General features: G+C 31.3%; 2 protein-coding genes across 3 annotated transcripts in view; both read right to left on the bottom strand.

The window, feature by feature from the left end:
* LOC105364636 (peroxidase) overlaps nt 1-3,213 on the bottom strand; it is a 17,105-nt gene extending 13,892 nt beyond the window's left edge. Inside the window, exon 1 of the mRNA XM_011502614.1 lies at nt 3,120-3,213. Within this exon, the coding sequence (XP_011500916.1) occupies nt 3,120-3,213 (94 nt within the window). The remainder of the gene's footprint in view (nt 1-3,119) is intronic.
* A 6,211-nt stretch (nt 3,214-9,424) lies between these two features.
* LOC105364571 (synaptic vesicle glycoprotein 2B) lies at nt 9,425-19,559 on the bottom strand. 2 transcript variants are annotated; one of them, XM_011502540.1, is made up of 12 exons: nt 19,386-19,559; nt 19,045-19,110; nt 17,135-17,296; nt 14,507-14,669; nt 14,295-14,416; nt 13,453-13,697; nt 12,996-13,153; nt 12,474-12,648; nt 11,939-12,053; nt 11,639-11,798; nt 11,167-11,294; nt 9,425-9,608 (listed from the first exon to the last, which is right to left on the bottom strand). In XM_011502540.1, exons 1-12 carry the CDS (start codon nt 19,393-19,395, stop codon nt 9,565-9,567), a joined length of 1,548 nt encoding a protein of 515 aa, XP_011500842.1. In that variant the 5' UTR covers nt 19,396-19,559; the 3' UTR covers nt 9,425-9,564. The 2 variants fall into 2 exon arrangements, with proteins under 2 accessions (XP_011500842.1, XP_011500841.1); XM_011502539.1 differs by having other exon boundaries at nt 19,390-19,559.
* Nucleotides 19,560-21,380: the final 1,821 nt, after the last annotated feature.

Here is a 21,380-nt window from a genome sequence, read left to right as displayed (position 1 = left end):
ACGATTATAAATTTAACGGCGATATGGGGACTACGAAGACGAAATGCGAGGCCGCCGCTGCGCTCCCGGGAAAGTTCATCGACTCTTGCCGGGAGCTGTCGTCCGAAGGGGCCGACACGCCGTCGATGAGGCGATTCCACCCGTTGGCTCTGGGCCCGACGCCTCTATTCCTCCTCAACTCACTCGCGAAAGCAAAAAAGCAAACGCACCGTGTGCCTCTGTCACTCGCTGAGCACGTGTTCCGAATTTACCTGTGTGCGTACGTGCGTGCGTGCGAGCACCCAGCGGTTTCTCCTTCGGGCAAACCTCCCTCTCTTTCTTCTGCCCAGCCGCGCAGAGACGGGGTCTCCACACGCGCTAGATTCGCAAAAGCGAGGGACGAAAGTGCGCGTCGTCTCGCGATTTTTATTTGCGACGATCGGCAAATATCAAGGAGGATTATGGGTAGGCGTGAAATGTGGGCCACCACGGTTCGTTAGAAATTCGTGACGGAGGACGTCTTTGCTAATGTCGCGCGATCCGCTGCCTCGGGATTTCGCGAGCTTAGGCGAATCGCGCGCCAATAATGCTATTCGCTATAAATACTGCGTTTCGCGGATGCTGAAATTACACGGTGATTTTTCGAAATTACCGCGACCCAACGCGCTTTAAATAATCATCTCTCTCGCTTAACCGCGGTTTGGCGCTTCTTCTAGTTGAACGGCGGTCTTTTCTTAAACGCATTATTATTATTCCATTATATTGATAAATATCGAGGCTTTACAGTATTACCTAACAGACATATACCTAACAGACAGTATTACCTAACAAACAGTGTTTGCGAACTGTGGAGATTGATAAAGTTAAAATATCAAAAATCAAAACAACTTGTTGACGTTACTTTGCGCAACAGCACCATATCGAAACGTACGCTATTTAAAATAAATTCTTTACCAAATTGACAAAGTCCTATGCCACCCAAATTCAACATGCAGCCCAAACCGATGATGTAAAATAATTTTATTGATTTTTGTGAAATATTGGTAGGTTATGAATTTTGAATAAAACTCGAACGGCTCTTCTAACGATTCATTATTGAGCTGGAAATTTCAATACTTGAGCCAATGATGGATAGTCTACGTTTATATTATCGAGTGATAAAAATTCGATTTAAAATTGAATCAGTTGGTAATGCATTTAAATAATTTTGTACGAAATATAATAAAACTTGTAATAATATCCTATCGGTCAATTAATTTTTAAGGGAATCACAATTTTTATCAATAAATAGAACTAAATTAATTTTACAAATTTTGGCTCGTGCGGCATGTAAGACGTTTAATATTAATTGCCGCATAAGCTCGAATTATATTCATTTTTAGAAATGACCAATGAATCAAAATTCAACATTTGAAGTAGATATTAAACGATTTGATGTATGAGCCATTAAATAATTAAATATCTATCCATTTCTGAATTTTATTACATTAGTCATATGAAATTTGTATTCTTAATATATGTATATATATATATATATATATATATATATATATATATATATATATAATGGAAAAACTCATAATATTTAAACAATGATATTATTCAATGCAATTGTTAAAAGTGTTTGTTATGTAAGAGTCGATTATATAAGAATTTTCTAAATATTATTTTATAAAAATATAAATCAAAATAAATCTGAAATTCTCGTATAATATATTTCATGAAACAGCTTTATAGTAAGTACATAAGTTTATTTTTTTATCTTTTACAATATAATCATTTATTATAATATTTGCTAATAATGGGTGATCAGGTGCATTACACTAATAACAGCTGTATGTATTAACGGAATGTACATATTTAACAACTGAATGCTTCTTTACAAGTATTGTACAATGCGATTTAAAACAAGAGGACATAAACTCCGATGAAAATAAGAATTTAAAAGGCAAACTGTGTTCAGAAAAAATATAAAAAATAGTATAAATATTCAATCAGTCAAAATACTTAAAAATTACTTAAATATATATGCACGTATAAATATGTACAAATATTTTATAATTATCTAGTACACGAATCTGTACAGGTAGGAAAAAGAAATTTTAAGGAATAATTTCATATGATTTGAAATAAACGCAATAAAAACGTTGATGACCTACAAAGTTCAAAATAAAATTAATCTTTTCAGTTACAACATACTAGAACGATATTAATTGAAGTATTATTTTTATTTTTTTTTATTTATTGATCAATATTTTAATACTATTATTAAAATTTCGCTCTTGTAATGTCCATGAATTCCATTAAATACAGGTGTTGAATCAATAAAATATTTTGAATAACGTAATGTCCAAATCATTTGTTGAAAATTCAACTACCGAGCTTATTATTAAAGCAGAATCATTAAAAAAAAAAAAAAAAAAAAAAAAAAAAAAAAAAAAAAAAGCTTGAATTCTTTTAAAATTAAAAGAAATGTAAAGGTTAAGAGTTAAAATGTTCTCGACTGTTTTTAAAATAAAAATGACAATATGCTGTTTTCGACCAAGTACATATAAATGATTAACTTTCACCTTTACATTATGTTAATTTTAATCATTAATAACAACAATATCACAGAAATGATTATCAAAGCAATCTCGATATCGTTGTTAATTTATATTAATTTAAATATTAAGCCTTTCCATTTGTATTTATCAATTTGATAACCGATAAACAAAATACTTTAAAAGTCATATCTAATGTTTTACAATTAGCAAATTTTATTATTCAGCAATATTTATTAATAATATGAATGGCATTATTATGTAAATATTTTCATGCTGTGATATTTAGTAATTGAAGTTAGGAAGAATAAAACAATGAATACGAGCGATAAACTGTAATGTGACAATGAGCAATGTACTTGGTGTGCGTGTATATTAAATTCAATCGGACTATAAATAAATAAACAAATTTATACGTGCACAAAATATAAATGTATTTATATGCGAGTGCGTGTGTGTGTGTGTGTGTGTTCGCGCGCGCGCCTACATTTGTTTACATTTTACGCGAATGGAAATGATTTATTTAGAAAATTGCGTGCGCTGACAGTCGGCAACCCTGACATCCTCGTTTATAAATAAAAAATAATCGCTCCTTACCGAAATACGACTTCTTGAGCCTCTCGATCTTTTGGAACTTTACACACAGAAGTTCCAAGGTATTATCAATGCCCATACCTGAGGACTCTCCCATCGGGAAGTACCTCCGACGCTCTCCACCGAGTCTTATCGGAACGCACGTGAAATAGCTGAGGAAGTAGAAGGGAAGAGAGCCGACGAACCAATTAGCTAATTAGCGGCGCTCAGCTCGACCTTCGTACCGGACACACGCGCGCACTCATGCGCATTTACGTTCCCGTGTATATCCGCTCGCGATTATGCCGCTCTCTTTGCGCGTGTGCGTATCGTCGACTGGTGGCATTGAGCGAGTGGTTGTGTAGTTGTCGAAATTACGGTAATTATCCACGGTGCGTCGCCTCTTTGCGTTGGCTGTCGCGACGCCGAGCCGATGAGAGTGTCGCGCGGTGCTGCCGTGTCGTGTGACAGGTCCGCGGATAAACAGTGTCCACTCGTAAATATCGACGAATATTCGAGAAGCTCGTTGATAAAATAGGATGTGACCGCCGCCGCTCAACCACCTCTGCGCTCCTCGACTCCAAAATTGACTCACCGTGTCTACGACCCGAACCTCGACGACGTACCTCCACGCGCACACCGACAAACGGCGACTCTACGACAACTGCAGCCGATGTAGTGCCCATGTGTCGCCTGGAACTAGCTGCTTACACTGGAGTGAGAGAGCGAGAGAGAGAGAGAGAGAGAAAGAGAGAGCGACGAGACGGGATGAGATACGCATGCGCCTTGTGGAGGGCTTGCGTGGGAGGTTGTGGGGAACGCGTGAGACGCGCGCCACGACGAGTCTCGTGGGAATTTCGGGAGGTCGTTTATGTTGGTTAGGCTCTTGACTACTTAAAACATTTTCCTCGGTCCGGGCACTTTTCCCGTACTTGGCCCTTCATATTATATGGCTTTTACCATGCAACCAAAAGAGTCTGCCAAAATGGGAAATCCTGCGCCATTAAATTTGACTTGTCTGCGAGCGATACGCGGCGATCGTCATGATCGGCAAGGGTATCGGCCGGAGAAAGCGAGCGAGAAGCCAAGGATGACGACGAGGAGGGTCGGGAGGATCGGAGAGTGGCTACTGCTCGACGGAGCACGTGATTGACGCGTGACGCTGCCGCAGTAATACTCGGGGGAACCGAAATCCGGCTCGAGCGAGTCCTCTCAGGGAGTCCGCCGTGTTTCACCGATTCCGAAAAACTTGGTCGGCGGCGCGGCGGAGGAGGGGCGGGGGGAGGAGGAGGAGGAATGGAGGGGAGCAGCCTCGTTAGTTGGCTGGCTGGCTGGCTGGTTTCCCCTGCATGCCGGTTATTTATAATTGAAGGTGGCGAGCGAGCGAGACGGGTTGATTATTCGCGACCATTTCACGATGAGGTGCTACCGCCGCTAAAATTCCAAGGGATGGAATTTTCCAACGACAGGCAGCCCCAGCTCCACTCGATTTAGAGCGAATTGCGAGGAGTCACGCGAGTAGAGAGTGAGAGATTGAATCGTTGTGCCGGTTGTAGGGCGCAGCAATGAAACAAAGTTTATCGAATGACGTAGTTAAAGAATAATTGATGAGCGCGTTGATAAAATATAGTATTATTATTATGATTGAGACATGTTAATGGGATGCCGCCGAGACATATTGGTTGATGAGCAAGGGAATCGTTGTGAGCTTACGTTGATATTCCAAATTCTAAATTCAAAGCCCAATGCTGCGTTGTTGGTTTTGTGGGTGGAGAGGGGGCGGGACGCTTAAAATGTTTGGTTTGCGAAAATCGACCTCGCTGACTTTCGATCTACCTATTGATTATAGAAAAGTGCATATCGAAGCGATAAATGTCGAAAGCCGACTTTTGAAGAAAGACGTATGTTTATCGATCAATTGAATTGAAGAATTTGAGAGACGAGACGGTAGAGAGCTCTCGTGGCAAAATTTGTAGTTTAGTTTAGTTTTTTTTTTTTTTTTTTTTTTTTTTTTTTTTTTTTTTTTTTTTTTTTTTTTTTTTGTTAATAGCGAGTAACCATCGGCTGATAAAGCCGTTATTCTTTAAAGTCGCGCTTCGAGCGCACATAAATTACGTATTTACAGAGGCTTGGTAATTGTGGTTAACGATTGGTTTTTTTTTATTTGCCAGTAGCTCGAGCGAGTTTTTTTTTGTTATCCGAATGGAAAGGAACGTTACCGAGTAGCACAGCTTATGCAGTTTATCCGATAAAATTGCAAAGGTATATTAGAAATTAGAGATTTTTTTTCAATACGTAATCGAGAATAACGTATAAATAATTTGAAAATTGTATAAAAATATTAATTATTCCGTTAGGATAATGACCGGTTTGGTCGACAATATTCGTGGATGCGTGCGCGTGTTAAATTAAAAATGTATTTTCCTAATATGGAAATTAGATACGTAATTTGCAAAAAATCTAAAACTCTAATGCCAAATTTCTTTTCCCTTGTGATTTATGGATTTTTTGATAATTATTACAATTTTGCAAAGAAATCGATTCCACTAACGTAAGCTATTGATGTTAGTTGGTCAGACTTTTAATGGCATTTGACATAATACTCGTAAATATTTGGCAAACAATATTTAAATTAGTCGGATTATTTATAGAATAGGCGTCACGTGCGTGTAACTGATGAATTCTTTCATTTGGCCTTGAATTTAGGAACCCCGGCGAATTTACAAATAATATGTAAATCTATTAATTAATTAGTGATGAGTGAAATATAAACGATAAACGATGCTCATTAATTCCAAGGTTCGCTTAATAAATATATTAAACAAAGTCTCGCATAATATTTTTGTTTGTAAACTTAGCGTTTCTCGATACAGTATGGGCAAAATGTCATCGCACATACTTCGTTAAATAAATTACATAAATAATTTGTTAAATAAATATCTAAATAAGGTTAATAATTGCATGAAAAAAAAAATAAATAAATAAAATAATATCGAGACTTTTATTAAAATAAGCCAAATTGCAACTTAAAAGATCTAAATTATTTGCTTCGAAATTCGTTAGATATAACAAGACGACAATAACAAGTATTTTTTGTTTTTGCTGGTGATGAAAAATAAATTCATACTAGTCGCAAGGGTATTAAAATTTTTTTTATTAATTTTAAATTTCTCTTTATTAAATGTAATTAATGCTTATGACAGAATTAAAATAAAGGAAGTACTATTTCATAAAAAAATAGATTTGTTTATCTATTGTTCGATTCAAATAGCGATTAACCGAGTGTTATAATTACAATGTATTCCAGATAAATTTACGTTTTCATATCTAATTTGACTCATCGAATTTATCAAATTTTATACGATCGCAGAAAATTCTTTAAAAAAGTGACTTCAACACAGAAATCGAATGCCGTTCCACAATGATTTCACTACAATAACGTTTATATTTTATTTTACAATTCATTACGATGTTCACAAATCACAGTAAATTCATCATCTTTTTTTTCATTTTCGTATAAAAACATTAATAACCAAATAATTAATGCAAACTGTAATTAATATAAGTCTAAACAAATTAATAAAACAGTAGTATTGTTGTAGTGTAATTTTTAACTCCATGTGATTGAGCTTCAAGTCTAAATATACACTTTCTAACTTTTTACTAAAGTTTCAATTAATTTATAAATTTTCATATTATATTAATTGGACAGCTTGTTAAGGCACACGATTACCGCTGCTCATTAATAATAATTTCATTCCTAAACAACATGATTGATAAAAGTATGAATTTATAAAATTTACAATACTGCAGAAAATACTTTCCCTCGCTCAGCTAAATGCATTTGATATCAAATAAACGATATTTATATTCATTGAAAATGATAACATAAGCTTCAAGAAGATTTCGCCTATGTATATCATTGCATAAATATAAAAGCTTATGTTTACTCGATAATGTACGTAAATATTTAAAATCATAAGCAATGATAAGTGATAATTATGTAAATGGCATTTATCCATTTTATGTATATTATAATATGTATTTTAATATATAAAATCTATATTTATTGAAATATGTATAATACCCGTTGCAACATCAAATACATATCTCGTAGATTTTCATTAGACAATATTGAAATTAAATATAGTATTAAAAATTAAATTAAATTTAAATTTAAATTAATATTTAAAAAAAAAAAACTTTTATTTATAATTGCATTATGAGATTAGAAGTAATGAAAATCTAGTAATAATTTTTAAGTTTCATATAAACATTTAGCAATAATTAAGTTAATAACTCGTTAAACTACTATGAGGGAAAACCTGGCTTTGTTTTTTTTTTCTTTTATCACATAAATTAACATTTTATTGCATTATCTAAGTAGACGTCTAGGCTCTAATTTAGATGATATATTATTAAATAATATTAAAATTCAAAGTGTAAAGATGTTATTATTGTTCAAATTTTCCTTATGACAAAATTGAGAACATAATTTTCCATTCACTTACTTTGCATTATTATTATAACAAATTATTAAAAAAAATATATCTTAAAGAACATTGTTTTACATTAGAAATTTGGAAATATTGCGATGAAATGGATAAATTATCAACAAGTAATCCAAGTATTAAGTATTTCAAATATTAATGTTGAACTTATTATATATAAGTAATGGTTGTTCCAAGCCTCTCGGATATTAGAAAAGAATTATAATTTGCATATAAATATACGTAAACAAAAATTTAATCACATTTCATATTACCGTCTGATATCTAATTGTTCACTTATTTATACTATTAATCTAATTATTGTTATTATGGAGTAGAAAAATTATAAAGCATACGAATTGTTTAATATTTTTTTAATGTTAAAGAATATATTTTCACGAACTATAATGTAGTAAACTTAAAAGTAGAGGCGACAGTAAGGAGCTGCAAGAACATTATTTTTCAACTACTAAATCATTTATCGAATCATGATGCACTAATATTTAAATATAATTTGTCACACTCTTTAATAATAGATCAATAATGTTAAAAGATATTTTTTGTAGAAATTCGATCGAAGTAAAATTAATAATATTTTTTAATTCGTAATCGTGCTTTATATTTTCCTGCAGCATGATAAACAAAAGAATTACAGGTATTTGTAATCTTACCCCAATTATGATTCTCGGTCACTTTCAATTACAACTTATAAATACAACAAAACTAATTTACTACGTGTATAAAGAAGTGCTTTCTCCATGTCAAGAGAAGTCGAGTTGGAAGGCAACAGGGCACTACAGAGATTGGTAGAAGTGGAAAGCGTTTATATCTATAGCCCATAACTTATAATCTTTATCATTACCTCCTCTTTTCGACCGTTACTTCAAAATGTCGTAAGCAGCACGTACATTTGTAAAACTCAGCATCTTCAAGAACATTATTTTGCTGCTCTATGTATCTTTTAATGTAATAATCAGTTTCAACTTTGACCCCGATTGCCAACTCATTTGTCACGAGACCATAGTTGTTACATACTTAAAAAAAACATACTCCATTAGAAAAATTGCATTTATTATTAAGAATAAGTACAAAATATTTTATATTTTATATTTAATAGGAGTTTAAGGACTTTTATTTTAATACGAAAAACGCTAAGAATGAAAAATAATATCATTCGAGGAAATTACGTTATATTATTATTCTTATTGTGCTATGAATTCTGATGTGCACAAATGGTTTGAATACAGAAACCAAGGATGCTTTTCTTAATTATGTTGCTTATAATTTAGATTAAATTGAAATAGTAAGAATAATTAATATTTATGGCAATATTCAATACTACACTTAATAAGAAAACGTTCTATCGTAAGAAAATGTACGGTTCATATGGGCTTATAAATGAGCGAACGTGCACATTTGTATATAAAACTAATAAAACTATATGTATTAAATCCCAAGAATACTGCTTATTATCATTAACGAAAGTTAAATAAACTAGAGATTCATTCATATGAAAAATGTGTGTAAATTATAAACATGTTTACAAATTTTTTTTTTTAATGCTGTACATGTTATTTACAATGAGAAATCTCATTCAATAATGTACTTAAGGTACTAAGAAATCATTATCACAATCGGGTATTCATAATGGCGATCATTTCTTAAACTTAATTAAGCGTGCTCACGAGTTTCCTAACAATAATAAATACACATAGTCAATATTCTGTTCTAATTTTAACGCTAGATTTATCCTTAATATTGAATATATTGAATTTTCATACACACTCTGTAAAAAAAACAAATTTTTCAATAAAATTATTAACAGTTTAACGAAAAATATACAAAATATCGCACGAAAAATACGCTTTCGTAAAAAAATATTCGCAAAATACACTCTTTTCAATAACGTGTAATGTTCATTTCTTAAATCTAAGTGATTGTTCTTTGATTGTCGGTTTTAAAGTGACTCATTTTTCCAGTTATAACTTTTCCCGTGGTAAAACCAACACTAACGTTGCACACACTGAAATAAAAATTAGATCGTTCATTAATTTCCAACTAGTAATGTTCTTGAGAATGTATATTTTGCTGGCATACAACTTTGAAATAAAAAGTATATTTATAGTTTAACGGATATATATATTATGCTTATAAATAATTTCATCTAATATTAAATATTTTTTAGGCATATCATTAAAAAGAATAATAATTTTTAAATTAAAATTAAAATATGTGTAGAACAATTAGCGTTACCAATGAAAATTACAACGAGAAGAATATATTAATATTTGCAATAATAATTCAAATAAATCCTTATGCTTTTAAACGATTTTAATATTAATTTTATGCTAGGACTTGTGACTATAAAGTCGAATATTAAATGTTAAATTTTAAATTATATAGTACAATATTGTTATTGAAGTAATATTTATCAATTTCTTTAATATATACGCGCGCGCGCGCGCGCGCGTTTGTGTGTGTGTGTGTGTGAGAGAGAGAGAGAGAGAGAGAGAGAGAGATTACGAGATCGCTCAATTAGTATTATCAGATTAATCGGTAATAAAATTTAAAAAAAATAAATAAATAAATGGATCACCGATTAATAGTTCGAAATTAAATTATATTTATTTATTTATACGATAAAGTTATAAAATATTGTAAATAGTGGGGTAAAAGTGTTTGCGCTAAAAGTGATATGTATAATTTATTTATCAATTTGCCTATGTTTTCCTCGTTAAGAACATTCATTCGTTTTATTGTTTCATCTCACATTAGAATCGAAAATACTTTCCTTTTTTTGTACTTTATATTGTTCACTTGTATATCTTATGTTACATTATATTTTAAAATTTTTAAAAACAGTACGTTGATTTATTGTGATAAAAAAAAACGTTTTTTATAAATATTGAAACTTGAACGACCATTCCTTCGTAAATAATAATTTTCGTCATTTTCTAAATTAATAATACCTAAAAATTGAATAACATATCAAGTTTAATAATAAATGTTTAATTATTTAAAAATGCCGAGCTTGATTATGGAAATTTATTATTAAGTTGAGCATTATCTACAAATCTAATTTTATGACAGAATTATAAACAAATATTTGTATAAAATATAAGAGAAGCACGGACAAATTATCATTTAGTTTAAGATTCTATATACGATGGAGATGGAGAACTATTTTAAAGATAATACAAGAAATTTATAAGATACGCTATAGTTTAATTTAAAATTAAAACATTTCCAAATAATGAAAATTGTCTCAAACTAAAATAAAATAAATTTAAATTAAGTTCTCTGCAATAATTATAGCAGATTTTATATGTCCCCATAAAATACAATAGATTCGATTATCACTGCATAAATATTATGTATGAAAATATCTTCGGTATTGCTTGAATAAATGTGTAAAATAATTATTAAAAATTATAGGATCATAAAGGCAGTAGAGCTACGACTGCAATTTAATGTTGCTTACGCGATGTAACGTTTTCTTATTTCACGCGAAAGTATTTAATTAAATAATTCCGTTACACTTAACGTCTTAAAACAAAAATATAATAGTTGAAATAGCTTACTTAAGCAAACAGATCCTATCATAATAAAAGGACCTAAACAGTCCAGAGTGAACAGGACGGGAAATAATAAATTTCCAACAACAGCCCCCATGCGGCCTACAACCATCGTCACACTAAGAGCCATAGTTCTGAAAAATGTAAATAGACTTATTATAATTATTCGATATAGTTGAAGATATTTCAAAAGAAAAACAAACATATAAATAGTCTTTTAGATATAATTAATACACATAGATTATTGAAAGTCTTGCATAACATTATCCTTTGATTATAATAATAATAATCATATCGTATACAGTAATTTTAACATTATATACCAATACGCAAAGGATCTATTTGTTATTATAAATCTTGATCAATATTAATTTTATTATTCAGCAGTAGTTAATATATTGGATAGTATTTAAAATCCGTATCAAATGCGATGTATTAAAATGCATATGAAATATCGACAAATGTGGAGAAAGTTTACCTTAAAGCCGTGGGGAACGTATCAACAACAACGTTATTTACAATTGTCCCACCGATACTCGATAGCGCCACGAATACCGACGATATAGCGAGGATTCCATTAGAATCTTCCGCCCAATACAGAATACCACAGCAAGCACTAGCCCCGATGAAGCATACGACTGAAAATTTATTTACATACACACACGCACACACACACACACACATATATATATATATATATATTAATAATAATTTAATTGGGGAGCGAGATATTTAAAAGTATTATGGTGTAAGGATTATGCTTAAGGTGAGCGCTTACCCATTAAAATCTTCTTGCTGATTTTATTGACTAGATTTTTGGCAATCAGGTATCCTATAAATGATGCAACCGAGATCACAATTGAATTGATATACACAGTTGCATTGACCACATTCTAAATATGAATTAAATATTAATATTAATTAGAGTAGTTGATCGTTAGTACTTTAAACTATTGGCATAGCTATGTTTGATGTTAATTAAAAATTGTAAACATTGTATTATTTATAAATTGATAGTATTAAATTTTTATTACATGTAAATGTGTGCCTTTAACCGCTCTATAATTATGTACATATAAACTGTTTTATTTTTTGTACAAAATACTTTTGTTGCATTAAAGTACTTATTGTCTCTTTAAAAGCATATTGAAATATTAAAATTTGAGCCAATAGTTATGTCTTTGTCACTCGTGTTATTCCATAAAGAGGAAAAAGAAAAAAAGAAAAAAGAAATAGGAAGAGAGAGAGAGAGAGAGAGAGAGAGAGAGAGAGAGAGAGAGAGAGAGACACTAATATTTAGCCAAACTTCTTACTTCTGTACATTCAGGAATATCGCCGGACGTTTCGTTTTGCATAACTGTGACGTTCTTAAATATCACCTCATCGATCTTATTGCACATGCTAGTGGTTGGTCCATCTGCATGTAAATGGTCATAGGTTTCAATCATTGAAAAAAGCATAGGCATCCAAAGCCTCAAAGTATTTGACCTGTTTTAGAGTTTACTATTATAAAAAATGACATGAAGGAATATGATTAGGAGTAAGAACAGACGCTTAATCTATATTTTAGTCGAGCATACCGTTTCATTGTAAGCTTTTTTATTTTTCTGTTTCAAAAATCTTTAGTATCGGTGAGGATACAACTGCTGAAAAAATACTACAACATATAAGATTTCAATCAGAATTTACGTTGCATTATGCTGATATAAAGTGGGGCAACTTTCCGCTTCTTGCGTTACTTTATTTGAATAGAAATTTTTTTGATATTGGAACTCAAATTAATTATAAGATAGTTTAATATTGTAATATTTTATTATAATAATAATAAGACTTACCCTATTGTCGCTCCGCATTGTATGAAAGCTGTTAATACGAGAGTAACAGCATTTGGTGGTAGAAAAATTGGTTGTATTTGCTTAAGACTACCGATAAGAGTTTGCTTAAAGCTAATTCCCGATATTTTTATCGATTCCTCTTCTTCGAGATACTTAACCTACATTAAATAACAAACTTGTAAATGTTTAAATGGTTAAAGGTAACATCAAACATTTTATGACTGGTGTGGTCGGTAGCAACTTATTACAATTATGATTTTCATTGCATAATGCGTTAAGCTCAATAAATATAAATCTGATTTGCCATATATTTCACTTAAAAATATGAAAGCTATTATTAACGTGTTGTACAATTAAATGAAAATGAATAAATTCTAATTACAGAATCGACTCGTAACAATTAACGTCTATACTCTATTAATAGTACGTCGGATACAAATGTTTAAAATCAACTCACAGGGTAAGTATCTGGATTTTTTCCAGTGTTAATTGCGTAGATCTTTTTAAAGACCCCGAGTGCATCGTCATGACGTTTTTTGGCAATGAGAAATCGCGGACTTTCTGGTAAAAAGTACAAAGCGAAGCTCGCAAGCAAACCTGGTATCGTACAAAAAGCAAGAAATAACCTCCACGATGTAAGTTCGATCCACCCGTCGATGATGCTCCATTGCCATTTGTGAGGAATAATTAACCAAGCTAGACCTGCAATATCCGAACAAAAAAAATAAAACAAAAACAAAAAAACAAAAAGAAAATTCTAAAATTAAATGGTAAATGTATTGTATTATGGATTAAATCGTAAGTAATTACATTTATTTAATTTAATGCATAATACGGCGTGGGCAATACGTATTAGACTTATGAGAAATATATGTTTATTTTAAATATAAAGAAGAAAAAATTAGCATTGAACGTCCATGATTAAATTATAATTATTTTTTCAATAGGCAATAACATTGGCATAAAACATTTACATTTTTTATTCGAATTTTTCATTTTTTTTCTGTTTTTTTTTTGTTTTTTTTTTTTGTTTTTTTTTTGTTTTGCTTTGTTTTTGTTTAATAATAGTACCAGTGCATAGTAAAACTGTATACAGAAACAACATAAAATATTGGATAATTATAAGAGCTATTTATAATTATTCGCGTATATGTCTCACAGATTTTTAAATAAAAAACACGCTTAAGTGCGAAAAATGTACAACTTAGCAAGTACCATTAAACATGTTTCATTATGTTTAACAAAAAAACAACGTCAATTAAGTCAACAAATTATCGTTAAAACGTGACATTTACTTACACGATAGGGAGATGTTGCCGAGAGCAAAAAACATACCCATCCACATGTACATTTGAGATCTGAGATGTTCGCTATGGATCTCAGCCATGTACGATTGTAAGGCAACGTATGGACCGGATATACTGATAAAATAATTAAGCATTTGTAAAAACTTCGAATTGCAAATTTCAATGCAAAGTGCAAAATGTCTGTATAAAATGATAAATACTTACACAATACCGTCCACGAATTTGAAGAGGATCAACTGCCAAGACGCAGGACTAAAACTAGTGGCTAAAGTACAAATGGCAGTACAAAGATAACCGTATACCATGATTTTTCTGCGACCAAATGCATCCACAATAAAACCCCATACAAATGACGTTATAATCATACCTGAAAATTAATTGTAATTATGTATTTTATACAAATATTTTATGACTAATTTAGCCTTCCATTATTTATTCATAATTTTCAATATATGAAATCCGAGTTCATGCACGAAATGTTTAAGCGCTATACGATAAAAATACCCAATGTATTAATTTTCATTAATAATATCACCAATTTCTCTTTATCTTAACTATGATCGTAAATAATATGAATGAATAAATAATAATTAAATGTAAATTTCTTTACATTTTAAACGAATACGTAATAATAATCTTGCATCCTTTAATGTCCGTTGATAATGGGACTTAACAGTACAATAAATGCATAATAAATATTTAAAGATAATAGTATTTGTACATTTAATATTAATTTACATGATTGAATTTAGCTTTAAATTTCAATGATAGAAAAATGTAATATTATTGAAAAGTTTTTTGAATTTAGAACGTTTATCTTCAACGTTAGATCACAACTAATAAATAACGTTTAAATAAGAATTTAAATAAAAAATCTTATGAAATCTTTATATAATATTTATATCTTACTGTGTTTTTCTTATTCCTAATATTGGTTATCATTTGTAATTTAAAGAAAATATATCTTGATTATGTAGAATGAAGAACTAAATATGACAATTAATTAAAATGCTCATTAAATGTATCAATGTGTAGAGATTTAAAATTTTCTTACAATATACTTAATATTTTTATATATTTACATGTTCTGTACTATTGGCTATTATATAAAAATAATTAAAATTTATATCGAAATAATTGTTAATAATAATATAATTATTATATTTGTTAAATTAATGAAATGTGATATTACATGCCTTGATTATATTAGTAGATAAATTTTATTAAATGTCAAGATGATACATTAATGCATAAATTGAAAATAAACTGATGGAATATGTTTTTCATCATTTTGTTAATCGTTATTGTTGAATAGTTTAAAAAGAAATTCAAACATTGTTCGGTACAATGACACGCTTACATGCGTCAGTTGATTACCGTTTATTCTGATATAATAAGACATGTTTCAGAATTTTTTGTTTTCTTATGACATTATAAAAAGTGCAGCAAAGATATTTCTTTCTTTGTCTATTTGTAAATAATATATATTCTTTTATTTCTCGATTCAGTAATAATGATAATAATGATAATAATGATGATAATGATGTTAACAATAACAAGGAGAACAACAACAACAACAACAACAATAATAATAATGATGATGATGATGATGATAATGATGATGATAATGATAATAATAATGATAATAATGATAATAATAATGATAATAATGATAATAATAATGTTAACAGTAACAATAATCACAAGAATCTCAATACTTATTGATTAAGAAGGTAAAGAGTAATTCTTAATTCGAATCGTCTGATTGGTATTCGAAAAATTTAAGACTTCATGCGGCGTAACAAAGCAATTTACGTAATTATTTTTATGGATTTCTTTTACGTCTGACTAGAATTTACCGTATGTTGAGTGCCAAGCTGATTCGTTCCAAACTGGAATTTCGGACAGTCGTGAAACACTAATAGATTAAAATCAAAACTTTGTTTAATACGATAATGTATATAATTTATCGATTTTGTTAACAAAAATTTTCTTTTAATTGCCAATGACGATTTCTACAAACGCTAATAAAATTATTCTGCATATCAAGTTCTTTCATTTATGATTTATCAGAATATATATCTATAAATCAAATGTTTAATAGCACTTAAGTCAACAAAATTTGTTACGTAATCTCTTTTCTAATTATTGCATTTATTTTTTAATGTTAATATTGCAATTGATATTCCATATCACTATGTATTTCATAAAACTTAGATTAAGATTTTTCACGCTAGTTTCTGCAAGCTCGCATAATTTTTATAATAAAATATTAAGCTTGTAAGCTACGTAAAATGCAGAGCCCAATTCAAAATCGAAATATTGAACAATAATAGAAACAAGCAAAAAAAATAAAAAACAACACAAAAGTATGTTATAATTATTCAAAGCGGTACATATAATATAATCTTAACAAATAACAATTTACAATTGCGTAAAAAAACAAATTTGAAAAATAATCGACGAAAGGGCACTGAAAGAAGGAATCGTGGATAAAATAAGTGTGCGTGTATAATTTTTTAAGTTTGTAATATATTTAAAAAATAAATAAATGTTTAATCTATGACAGGACAGGAAAAGTGTTAAAAAAAAAAAAATTGAAGATAAAAGACTTTTACTATTTAAAGTACTTATTGAATAGAAACCGAAGAGAACAAGAACGTATAAGAGCTATAAAATATAAAACGTTAAATAAAAGCGTCAGATCCCGCAAACACACAATTGGCTCATAAATCCTTCTCGCGAATGTCTTCGTCAAACGTCTGTTTATTTCACTATTTGCTCGCTAAAAGTCTTGGTAACGTGCATAATAGCGACGACGTCTCGGCTTACCTGCAAAAGACATGGAGTTGAGCAGACCCTTGTCGAGCATACTAAGTTTGAGCTCGCATTCCGCCGACGGCAGGACGTAGGATATCGATGTCGAGGCATAGAAGTTGGCCCAACATACGGGCAGCAACGTCAGCAGGACCAAGTAATTGAATTTCCCATTGCCTAGAGGAACACGTGAATATAGAATATTGATGGCGTAGGTCGGGAGTTGTCAATTTTTGTTTTTTCACCGATTTCGATTTAGAGAAACGACGCTGTTCTGCGTCATATGCTATTTGCAAAAGCAATTCTCGAATTCTTATTATCCTTATTTTAATTACCATGAAAGTCGAATGTCGATGGATAATATTGTTAATATTGTTGAAGTGGCTTAAGCATTTTTAAAATATTTTGTTCTGCCATTTGCAAATTTGCGCGCACGCGTACACACACACGCACGCACGCACGCGCGCGCACACATCAGAAGCAAATGCGAAGAGATAATGAAGATTGCCATTACGGTATATATATACCATTGTATATGTATTTAAAAGGTAGCTTGCAAAATACGACCGATTACAGAAATATAATCAACGGACATTAAAGTTTTATCCACATCTCAAGATTTTATAAAGATACTTTCGACTGCTGGAATTAAAATTAAATTCAATCTTATACTTAAATTGATTACGAGGCTTATTTATAAATTTATAAATGTGCTTTTAACATAATTATTTGATAATAAAATACTTTATTTATAGTTAATTTTGTAACCACAATAAATAAGAAGCTTATTTCAAATTGCATTATAATTATAGTAAGCGAACATTCTTTATTTATAACAAAATATTCCAGTAATAAGTAAATGATCGAATATGTAGTCCGTAGATTATGTAAAATCATTGTATTTTACGCAAAATTCATTAGTACATAATCATTTATGTGAGAAAATTGAAAATTCTACTTTTTAAAAATAAACATGATAATCCTGAATGATCAATGACCAACATCGTATTTAACTTACTAAAATTTTATTTTATTGGAATGTCATTCGCGACATATGCATCCTGATACGCGAATAATTTGTAAAATGTTGAATGAAAATTATTCGCACGTAGATTAAACAAGGTTAATAGATAAGTTTTTTCTATTAAACTTTAAAAGAAAAAAGAAAAAAAAGAAGAAAAAGTAATGCTGTATAGAATCATATAATAATTACAGAAACTTTATTTATGATTATTATTATTAAGTATAGCTAATAATGATGGCTCGTGTAATTAGTTTTAAACACTTATTACACCATGCAAATCCTACCTAATAGGTGGGCAAAATGTTTAGCTAATTGGAATTTTATTGCTGATCTTTATGAGAACAAAATTTTTCATTCGTAAACGCACTATATGTAACATGTTGGTTCAAGATTTCTATCGAGAATTTACAATTTATAAAATAAAAAAAAAAAAAAAAAAAAAAAAAAGAAAGCAAAATGATTCGACGACTATGAATATTAGCAATGAATTATCAAAGGCAATTTTCCCTGGCGTTAAACTAAAATTTTTGGAAATACAAGTTGGAGCTATTTGATTATCATAAAAAATTATATTTAAACGTCTGTGAGTAAAAGTATAATAATAATATGAACTATCGTAACAACAATTGAATAACAGCATGGGAGGCAAAAAAGTAATTCGCAAAGTCAGGTGTTATATATAACTTTTTTTTTAAAACGGTTTATACGTTCTTATTAAAAGCGTAATAAATTGTACACAGGGCATCCATGAAAATAAGAGCCAATAATAACTGGGATCGTTGGGTGTCCAGCTATCGTAACACACACGCGCACGCACACGCAAAGAGAGAGATAGAGAGAGAGATAGATAGATAGATAGAGAGAGAGAGAGAGATAGAAAGAGTTGCTAGAGTAAATTTACCTGTGAGTAGGATCGCCCGCTCGAAATCCACTGGTCCTTCCTCGCACTCAGACTTTTGGTCATTACCTTTAAACAATAAACAACAACAATCATCATCACGACAACGTCACAAATCTCTAATCTCGTTCACAACTCGTGCGTAAGAGCACGAGCGCGCGAACGTAGATCCGCGTACGATTAATAATGGAAGCGGAAAATCGGGACATCGGGCGAAATGACAGATCGTTTAGGAACGCGGTTACACGGTCAGGAACGTCGAAAAGTCCTGCGTAATTGTGCAAATAAAGTCAGCCTGACATTCGCAAGGTCGCTCGCCCTGTCGCGTACACGCACACACATACTTGCCGTCATGTTTCTTAGGCGATTTCATCGCATGTCCTGCAGCACGGTGTCGCGAGGCGAAGGTGGCGCGAGCGTCCGGTGCGTCCGGTGTGGGCAGCGCTACTCGTCGCGTCGGAAAAGCGCGCGAGCCGAAAAACGTCCCTCGTCACTGATTTTCGTTCCTCGTGCGCGCTCCGTCTCCGGGGCAGGAAGGGGTCAGTAGGAGGAGGAGGAGGAGGAGGAGGAGGAGGAGGCGATTGGACTGGCCTGGGCTGGCCGAGGAATGGGAGGAGAAGGAGAAGGAGGAGCGGGCGAGTCGTAGCTGTCGAAGGATCGGCGATCGCCTGGGCGCAGCGCAGCGGAACTGCACCGGAGATGAGTTTGTCCGCGCGTCGCGAGACTCCTGCAAGGAATGGAGCAGCGGCGTTACGATTTCGTGGCTTTTTGGCTGATCCCCACGCCGATAAGTCGAGAGTCAGGTGCCGACGGCACCCGCGCACTTATCTACTTTTGTTCGAATGAGAGAGAGAGAGAGAGAGAGAGAGAGAGAGAGAGAGAGAAAGAGAGAGAAACAGCCGACCTTGTCCCCTCGTCGAATGCCGCGCTAATAGTGCAGCCGGGGGTTGGGAGATAACGGCCTATTGGACCGCGGAGTTGTCGTCTGGAAAATTTTCGCGCCTGATCACCAACTAATGCACACGGGGTAGAGATGATCAGGTGTGCGCGACGAGATTCCTTTAATACAATCGCAATGAAGGTTTCTCTGTCTGTCTTGTTTGTTCTCGCTGTAGCTTTCCGTTGCAAATAGCTGCTCCTCACTTGTTCCAAACGCTACTCTTGTAGCATTATTACTTTATCCTTATCGATAGCTTATTAAAAAAAAGCCAATATTCTTATCAAAAACACAAGAGGTGTGAGTAAATCTTGTTTATTACAATAGGAAATGGATGGGATTGCGGATATGAAATAGTTAGATATTTATTCATTTTCTCATTGTTCGTCTATCTGATTATTATTATTATAATAAATGGTATACAATTAGACAGCAACAATACAGTAAGGGCATGCTGTGAAATATATATTGAAAAATAATTTTAATTTACCTATTTTAATAGAGTATCTATTGTTATAAAAAGAATTTTGTTCAAATTCAAAATTCAATATTTCGTATTTTTTTAACGAATGAAGTATAGATGTGAACACGTGAATTTGAGCTTGTCTGTGACGCAACAAAAAAATATTGCTTATTCCAAATTTCAATAACTAATCAATGCAAATAGTAATAAACTATGTAAATATTTATATTAGAGATATAAATATCTAGTAAAATCAATCGCATAAGATATCATTTCTATGTATAAGCGGTAAAATTATATACAACAATGATTTACGTTTAAAAACGTAGCCATTTATATAAAAACAATTAGATTGTATAATAAAGTAAGACCTTTTATTAAAATTAAAACTTCAGGTTATAATGTGAAAAATGTACTATTCGTTGGAGTATGTTTTTTTTTTTTTTTTTTTTTTCTATCAGGAATAAAGAAAATATGTAATTGCCATCGAGTCACCATCGTCGATAATACCAATCAATCTCCAAGCGGTACGAATCATTATAAAACCGCTTTTTCACCACAAAGAATCTGTAAAACAAAACTTAATCAGTTTGTGTGAATCATTAATATTTCCATTTTTGCTTTTTGTATTTACAAAAAAATAGATCTACGAATGTACGGTTAAACTTGAGTTATATTTATATGATGCTCGATCATAGAAACGCATGTTAAGATTGACGCAACCGCTCCTTATACTATCGCAAAGCAAACCTGCTTAGAACTTTCGAATAAAAAACATAGAATGCGTCACGTAATCACATAAATTTTTAAAAATTTTATTAAATACTTATTATAGTCTTATCATTGAAGCCTTAAAATTTTAATTATGAGTACGAAGACTCTAAAATAATGAATAAAATGAATAATGTTGGATGATGAATTTATTTATAATAGATGAAA

This window comes from Ceratosolen solmsi, unplaced genomic scaffold, assembly GCF_000503995.2.
Source record: "Ceratosolen solmsi marchali unplaced genomic scaffold, CerSol_1.0 scaffold39, whole genome shotgun sequence".
NCBI lineage: Eukaryota > Metazoa > Arthropoda > Insecta > Hymenoptera > Agaonidae > Ceratosolen > Ceratosolen solmsi.
This window is presented reverse-complemented; position numbering and strand designations above follow the sequence as displayed.